At 59.2% G+C, this 8,173-nt stretch overlaps 1 protein-coding gene across 1 annotated transcript; it reads right to left on the bottom strand.

The window, feature by feature from the left end:
* Positions 1 to 1,022: 1,022 nt before the first annotated feature.
* On the bottom strand, positions 1,023 to 6,643 carry FGF8 (fibroblast growth factor 8). The gene is made up of 6 exons (XM_052661069.1): positions 6,612 to 6,643; positions 6,477 to 6,513; positions 5,859 to 5,945; positions 5,454 to 5,601; positions 2,142 to 2,248; positions 1,023 to 1,313 (listed from the first exon to the last, which is right to left on the bottom strand). Exons 1-6 carry the CDS (start codon positions 6,641 to 6,643, stop codon positions 1,023 to 1,025), a joined length of 702 nt encoding a protein of 233 aa, XP_052517029.1.
* Between the last annotated feature and the right edge of the window lie 1,530 nt (positions 6,644 to 8,173).

Consider the following 8,173-nt stretch of genomic DNA (forward strand, 5'->3'; position numbering starts at 1 on the left):
ATCCCAGAGTGAACACTGTTTCAGGCTGCAAATGACAACGCCAGCTTCGTGGTGTCCCACCCCACCCACCCCACACAACATACCCCCAACTTGGACCCTGGCAGTTGCTCTTTTCTTGCATCTCTGGAGTCTGATACTCAGAACTAGAGCAGGCATCTCTGACCTGTCTCCCCCACACACCAATGCACACAGAAAGGTGCTTTTTAAAGGACTCACTGAATCCATGATTAGCTGCAGTCCTAGCAGAGTCATCATTTCTGACCCAGAGATGGCCTGGGGAAGTGTTACCATCAACTCCGATTAAGAGTCCATGACCAAGAGGCCCTAAGACCAGTTAAGAGCCTCTTCTTGCCCTTTTCCCTGTTTCTGTTCTCCCAGGAAAACCCCTCCAGTAACAGGTGTGGATCCTTAGGTGGAAGCGAAGATCCAGTCAGAGCTGCTGCCTGATTCGCTGCGGGTCTCAGCCACTTGCCACCTGGGGCAGCATAGGGGGAGGGGGCTGACCCTGGCAGGACCCATTCTCCAATACACGTTTTGAATTCAATTAAATAAATATTTCAGTCATTTAATAGCAGCTAGTATACAACCATCCTCCACTGACACCTGCCCTTGAAAGACCCGACCTCAAGTTCCAGTCCCTTCCCTCTCTGCCCCTAGTGCAGGGGAGCCCGACCATCTAGCAGTCTTGCCCTGCAGCTGCTGGGGTCCCAGGAGTGCCTCTGCGGGATGAGAAAAGGCCCCTCCACGCTCAGGAAACCCCACGACGGAATCCCAGTCTAGGCCACTCACCAGCCGAGGTGAGAGTGAGGAAGTCAGACACCACAGCTGAGTGGAATACAAAAATAGAGCCTCTCTTTTGTTTTAAAAAACAACAACAACAGAAAAAAAAACCCAACAGCAAACAATTATCCACAACTAGAGCCCGGGGCTCTCCCGGCTCCTCCCCAGCCTTCAGTAGCGCCAGACCTCGTCCTGCAAAGAGGAAACCTGGGCGGGGAGCGGCGGGGAGGGGCCGGCAGGGCCTATCGGGGCTCGGGGGCCCAAGTCCTCTGGCTGCCGCGCAGGCTGCGCGTGAAGGGCGGGTAGTTGAGGAACTCGAAGCGCAGGCTCTGCTCGGTGGTGTGGTGGCCGCGGGGCAGCCGCTTCATGAAGTGGACTTCGCGCTGGTGCTGCCGGGTCTTGGAGCCCTTGCGGGGTCGGCCCTTGCGCGTGAAGGCCATGTACCAGCCCTCATACTTGGCGTTCTGCAGGGCCGTGTAATTGTTCTCCAGCACGATCTCCGTGAACACGCAATCCTTGCCTTTGCCGTTGCTCTGCAGGGTGGGGGGCGGACACGGTGTCACCCGGCTCTGTCCGGAGCCCCCTCCCATCCTAGGCAGAGGGCAGGCGGCCCCAGACAGCAGGTGGGCACCCTAGCAGATGGCAGGGTGGGCACCCGCTCTCTAATCCCTCACAACTCACAGCCCACCCGGCAACTTCCTGTCCTCCTGGGTAGCAGTGACACATGGCTGTCTACAGAGGGGCTGGGCCCCAACACAGAGGGGCAGAGAGGGGGCCCAGCCCCTGCCCACCCTGGCCTCCTGCCCACCAGTCTGGCCCAAACTGCTAGCACCCGTTTCCCCAGCTGGCCCCCTCAGCCATCTCAGGATGCTAACCTGCAGCCCCAGGGCCACCACCCTATGCGGGAGGGAAGGCTGGTGAGGAGATGCGGAGCCCCAGGCCCCAGAAGCCAGGGAAGCGGGGAGCTCGAGGCTGGAGAGGAGCCGTGACTAATGGGGCCATTTCAGAGCTCGGCTGAGGGGCTGGGCCCTCGGCTTACTGAACATTCCAAATGCTGGTACCATGTAATTGGACATAATAGCAAAGCAATTTGGCGATTTGTTAAAAAGATATATGGAATTTACCGACACCCCCTCCCCAGCCCCTTCCCTAGCCTTCCTTCTTCCTTCTTTGCCTTTATAGCTTTTCATCTCTCAGTTACCTCCTCCCTCACCTCCTCCACGCCCCCCCCCCAATCATTAGGTAACCCCAAGGTGGCCCTCTGCCTCTCTGCCCACCTTGTTGGGATCCTGGAGGAGTTCAGCCAGCCCAGCCTGCTCCCCAGGCCCCAGCCAGTCTTTCCCTTCTTTCTAGGACCTCACCTTAGCAATCAATTTCCCCTTCTTGTTCATGCAAATGTAGAGGCCCGTCTCAGCTCCTCGAACTCGAACCCTGCTCCCGAAGGTGTCTGTCTCCACGATGAGCTTTGCTGTCAGGAAAGGTTGGGGTGGGGTGAGAGTGGTTATTGGCAGCTTCCTGACCTCCAATGCTCCATGTCCCTACCCCAGCTGGCCCATCCCAGAAGCAGATGATCCAAGGGCCAGATGCCCAGGCTGTGGGCTCCAGACACTAATATGCTGTGCAACCCTGGAAAGGTCAAGTCCCTTTTCTGGGCTTCAGGCCCCTCGCCTGGGTTTACAGAGGGAGAATGGATGAGATCATGGTGTCTGAACTGGTTTACGCAGAGGGGTCTTAGAGCCATCAAACTGAAGACTCTCTTTTATAACCAGACAGTAATGACTTTTGTGTCGAGGCTTCAAGTAAAATTTAATTTGACTAGAATTCCACTACCAATCAAAAGATCTATGAGGATTCTTCCAACTCAAAATATTATATGCACGTGCCTCACAGGTTATTGCAAACATCCAGGTGCAGTGGTGACCTCCACTCCTGAGGTCAAACATAAAAGCACTCTCTCTTGCTTCTTGATACCTGGGTTCCAACCCACAGCCTTGGCCACCCCCAGCGACACCCTCCACCTCAACCCACTCCACCCCACCCCATATCTCCCGCCCTCCACCCCGGCTCTGCTGAGAAGGTGACAGGGATGAGGGCAGCTCCCCCTCCACACACAGCCCATGGCCGGCTGTTTTCCTAGAAACTCAGACACCAGCTAGGAGGATACTCTCTCTTTGCCATACTTCCCAGTCACTCCAGACCCCAGCCCCAGTGTTCAGAAATCAGTAATTCAATAGTCTTTTCTCTTGCACCCCCTCTAGCAGCACTGGGCTTCTTACCCCAGTGACCGAACATTTTCTGTAGTGGAGGAGAAGAGAAAATCATGTGTGCTTGATTCTCACTCAAGAGCCAGGAGACAGGGCGCTGAATCCTGTGCCTTCTTACCCCTTCCCTTAGACAGCCCACAGAAGCCCTGGCCCCTGCCTACTCTGTACAACTCCTCCCTTTGAGAGTGGGGACCAACTTAGCTGTTTGGGATGGTACCAAAGGGGCTGGGCCTCCTGCCCTCCCTCCTTTAGCCTTCTCCCTCCTTGAGAAAGAAGTCTGGGGACTCCCAGGGCTACCTCCCAGCTTATTCTGACAAGGTGGCACCTTCTCTGACCCTGAAACTAATGGGAGGTGATGGGCACAGGTCAGCAAGGCAGCCCTCACAGCCCAGCCTGTGACTGCCTGCCTCCCTTTGCAGAAGCATAGAGCTGGGACCCAGTAGCCAAGCCCCCAGTCTAGCTGCAAGTCAGCCAGGGAAATGCAGCTGCCACCTCCTCTCCCACCCAGTTCCTCTTGGATCCAGCCAGTCTGCCCATCCCTTTCCTGTTCTGCTTTTCAGGGCAAGGAGCAGCTATTTTTTAAGGGCCAAGAAGGACATCAACTGGAGAAGAGGGGGGTCTGCCAAACAAGGCAGACATGAATGGAGCCCTCTGTCCCTTCCTGGGACCCATAAGGAAGCCCCTGGGACTTCTCTGCCATTCTCCCCCAGATTCTACCTGTCCTGGCTATACACCCTAAGCCTCTACTCTTGGGCCCTCCAGCTCCAGCTCCTGCCCACCAGGCAGGGACCAGGGAACCTGGGAAGCCTCCTATAACTGTAAGAAGATAAGTGGGCATCAGACCTCTGATGTCTGAAGATGAATCCCCCCATGACCAGCTTAGCGTCTTCTTCGCTCCCCAAACCCCGAGGATGCTGGACCATTTGCTCCAATGGAGCAAACCCAGGAGGGGCCAGGCATTCATTCCCTTTCCTTGGAAGCTGAGAAGGGCAACGAGCAGCCAGTTTGAAGGGACAAAGGGGCGGCAGGCTGGCCCTGCCAGCCCAGCAGGGGAGCTCGGCCACCGGGCAGGCCACCCCCACCCCCACCCCCACCCCCACTGCAGAAAGCCCCCACTCTCCTTCCTGGATGGAGCTGGGGAGCTGGGGCGGCAGTTTACAGCGGCTTTCCCAACCGGGCTTTTGGAAAGCTTAACATTTTCAAACCTATTCTTCCACCCCAGTGACAGATTTATCCCAGGAAAATTATGTCTCCTTCTCCAGCTTTGAAGGGAAGTCAGCTACGTCGATGCAGAAAAAATGCAGCGAGACATACTCGATCCCCCAAACTGGCTCGAGAAGAGGAGAAAGTATTCAGGAAATGTTAAAAAAGGTGAAAGTAAGAAGAGTTTTAATCGCTCTGCCAGACGCGGGGGTCTCTCCAGAGATTCATAGAGAACAATCTTGAACCTCTTTTTTAACATTTACAGACTTGCAACTCCTTTCAAACTCCACATCTGAAAAAAAGGCTCGTTCTTTTTCTGTTTTATATCATTCTTCATTTTTCTTCTTAGCTCTTAAAATGCTTCACCTTTTTATTACATTTTAATAGAGTCTTCCCCTCTCCTTTCATGCTTGTTTAACTTGGTCATTATTTAAAGGTTTTTAAACTCACAATAATCGCTCTCTAAAAACAACACCAGCCGCCCAGAGGACTTGCTTTTCTCTTGGTACATCCAGGACTCTGGAAATTGGCCTTGTTTCAAGGCAGGAATATTGAATGTTTTAGAAATCAATCAGTCCTCAGCCTCTCCACCCCACAGTAGCTCCCTGTACTCACCACCCCACCGGGAGCCAGGAGCCCCGCTCTGACCGACCGCCTGGGTTCCTGGACAAGTGAAGTGGGGAAGGCCCCTTTCCTAGCCTAGTTCCCACGTGTAATTGACCCTCCTGATCAAAGTATTTAAGGTTCGCAGTACACCGCCCCCCCCCCCCAACCTGGGAGAGTTGAGGGGATTTCTCTCCCTTCTCTTTCCCACTCTCCTTTTGTGGGCCCTGGTGACATATCCTCTTTCAAGAGCTTCCCTTAAACCTGGGCCCCCTCCCCCTGAACCCTCTGCCTCCACCTGCAGTGGGGAGGGGTATGAGAGGGGGAGGTGGAAAGGGAGATTCCTGGATTCATTCATCTGCTGGGCAGGGAAAGGGCACCTATGGGCCAAGTACTCCCCAGGGTCCCTTCCCCAGCCCTCTCTTCTCCAGCTGACCCCCAAGATGTTTGTCGGCTTAACTCCTTCCCTTCTGAGCTGGGGAGCCTGCAGGCCTCAGCTCAGCGCGCAGATGTGACTGCTGGGTCCCGTCACAGCAGGCCAGCCTGGGGAGGAGGGGCGTGCTCCGCAGGCTACCTTAACCCCAGCGCAGTGCAGCTCCTTACCGAAGGGGTCCCCGTCTTCTGCCATGGCGTTGATGCGCTTGTTGGCCAGGACCTGCACGTGCTTCCCGCTGGTGCGGCTGTAGAGTTGGTAGGTCCGGATGAGACGGCGGCTGAGCTGATCTGTCACCAGGCTCTGCTCCCTCACATGCTGTGTAAAATTAGGTGAGGACTGAACAGTTACCTTTAGGAAATTGAAAAATACACAACACGCCATTATAATGCTACCCTGCCCAGGGGCCCGAGTGGCCCCCATCACCCGGCACCTCCCTCCACTGCCCCAGGCAGCCGGCAGGGGCTGGGGTCCCCCCAACATGCCAGTTCGGACCACCCCCACCCTACCCAGGAAAGTCGGACAGACCCAGTCTAGCATGGATGCGCCCGGGATGGGGAAGGATCTGGACCCACCTGTTGGGAAACACCCTGGGACTCCCGGCCAGCTCGGAACAGGGAAGCGAGCTCCCTGCCCAACGCAGGCCCCCCGCCCGGGCCTTCCTAGAAGAGCAGGGCGCTTTTAAGTCGGGAGGCAGCGCGGCCCGACCCCTGACATTTATAAAGACAAATTCACGGAGCAAATGTGGAGACCGCAGAAGACCCGGGCACCTGGTCTCTCGGCCAGACCCGCCGCAAGTCTCTCCAGAGAGCCGCGGAGAGGGTCCCTGAGGCCGTCACCGGACCTCTGACATCGAACGCCCCCTGCCCCGAATGCCCCCTTCCTCGGCGCGGCCGGGAGTGGCTGCCGCAGAGTTCCCCAACCACCCCCACCGGGCTGGGAGGCGTGGGAGACAGCGCCGGACTCCGAAACCTCGGGTTCTAGCCTCGCGCGGCTTACAGGCTGTGTGACCTGAGGCCGGCGCTACCTCTCTGGTCCTTAACCCCTCCTCGGGATAGTTAGGGGTTGCAGTTCTAAGATGCTTCCCAGCCCTTCCAGCTCGCCGCGCGGCCGGCGGGGTCGGTCCTCTTGCCCCCGCCTGCCCGACCTCGCCCCCCGGCGTGCCCCGCCGGCCCCGGCGCAGTGCGCCTTACCTGGGCTTGGAGGCAGAGAACCAGCAAGTGCAACAGCCTGTGGGAGACAAAAGCGGGCGGGGAGAGAGGGGCGCGGGGTGAGTGGCGGGCGGGCCGGCGGGCGCGCGGCCGGGGGCGCGGGGCGGCGGTACTCACAGGCAGCTCAGCGCCGAGCGGGGGCTGCCCATGGCGCGCGGCCGGGGAGCACGCACAGCCCCGGCGGGATCTCGCCGGCTCGCGGGAGGCAGCGGACCGACGAGCCGAGGGCGGCGGCGGCGGAGGGGGGCTCGAGGGTGGCTCGAGGCCGGGAGCCGGGGCGATCGGGACGCGGCTCCGCGGGTCCCAGGGGATGTCGAGCTCGCCGCGCCGCGCCGAGTGCCTCTGCGCCGCAGCCGGAGCCGTTGGCCGCTGGCTGCTGAGGAGCCGGAGCGGGAGGGAGGGTAACGGGCCGGCAGGGGGGGTGGGTAAGTGGGAAGGGAGGGGAAGGGTTGGGGGCGGGGGGCGCCGCACCGGGCGCGAGGGGGGAGCGCGGGGCGGGCGGCCGGAGCCCGCAGCCCCCGGCTGGGAGCGGGGGCCCGGACGCAGCCCTGGGCGGGGGCGGGGCGGACCGGGGCGGGGCGGTCGGAGGGTCGGGGATTGGGGGTCTGGGTGAGGGGAGGGGTCTGGGGACCCGCTGCAAGGGGCGGGGGCGGCCTGTCTGGGCCCCTCTCCGCATCCCGGACTTGTCCCCTTGCGCGTTCTTGGGGTCCAGGCGCGCGGGGATGGGGGGCGCATCGGGCCGCCCACCCCGTGGAGTCCCGAGACCCTCTGCTGGGGCTTCCTGGAACCCCCTGGCGCCCGAGTGGGAAGGCGCCCGGTCTCCACCGTGGGACCCGGTCCGCTTAAACCTCAAGCTAGACAGCGGTTCTCTGAGCCACCTACTGTGTGCTTTGTCTGTCTGGGGCTGCCGCCTGCAAGTAGCCTCTAACACTGGGGTGAACGCTTGTGCGCTTTCCTCTGGCAGTGCGTGCCTGTGCGACCGGGAGCCGACAACCACCCCCATCTTTCTGCTGAGTACCCTGCCTTGCCGGTCTCTCCTGCATCGCTCAGTCACCAAGAAGGCCCTGAGATCGAGAAACATCTCCTTTCCTGCTTCCTGCCCTCATTATCACCGTCACCCCTGCTCCTGTCCCTCCCGCCCCCAACACGCTAGACTGAAGCCTGACTACACCACCCAAAAAGGAGAGAGCCCACCCATAGGGAAAACCCCAGTCACTGCCACCACCATGCCCTCCCCAAAGCGGCAGGCAGTGGGCGCAAAAATAACCTCAGCTGCTTTTCCAGGAAAGAGGCTTAGATCCAGGTTGCCTAGTCTTTTTCGCTCAGACTCCCATTATTTGTGCACTGAACAGGTATTTACACACCTACTGTGTGCTAAACCTGGACTGGTGCTTTGTCAACCCTGGGGGAGGGGGAAGTATCAAAGAAGGTAGTGAGTTGTCTAAGCCTTTCCCAGCCGCCCATTGCTTCCTCCAGGGGCTTCAGGAACCCCCGAGGTGTGGTGCTTCTTTGAGAGCACCTTGGATGGGCAGAGATGCCCTGAGACGGAAAATTCTGGGGAGCAGGTGGAGCCACTGATGCTTTGCCCAGCTGCTGCCCTTGCCCAAGACCTCCCCTGCCCTACTGCCAGCCCCCATGTCCTTGGGGATTGGGCTGGAGGGGCTGGGGTGGCCTCAGGA

Source organism: Budorcas taxicolor, chromosome 23 (genome assembly GCF_023091745.1).
Source record: "Budorcas taxicolor isolate Tak-1 chromosome 23, Takin1.1, whole genome shotgun sequence".
NCBI classification, from domain to species: Eukaryota; Metazoa; Chordata; class Mammalia; order Artiodactyla; family Bovidae; genus Budorcas; species Budorcas taxicolor.

Excerpts from the sequence above, each read along its gene's own strand:
- FGF8 (XM_052661069.1), bottom strand. The coding sequence starts at position 6,643 with ATGGGCAGCCCCCGCTCGGCGCTGAGCTGCCT. Across the intron at positions 6,514-6,611 it reads CGCTCGGCGCTGAGCTGCCT|GCTGTTGCACTTGCTGGTTC; the intron begins GTGAGTACCGCC and ends TGTCTCCCACAG. Across the intron at positions 5,946-6,476 it reads TTCTCTGCCTCCAAGCCCAG|GAAGGCCCGGGCGGGGGGCC; the intron begins GTAAGGCGCACT and ends CTGCTCTTCTAG.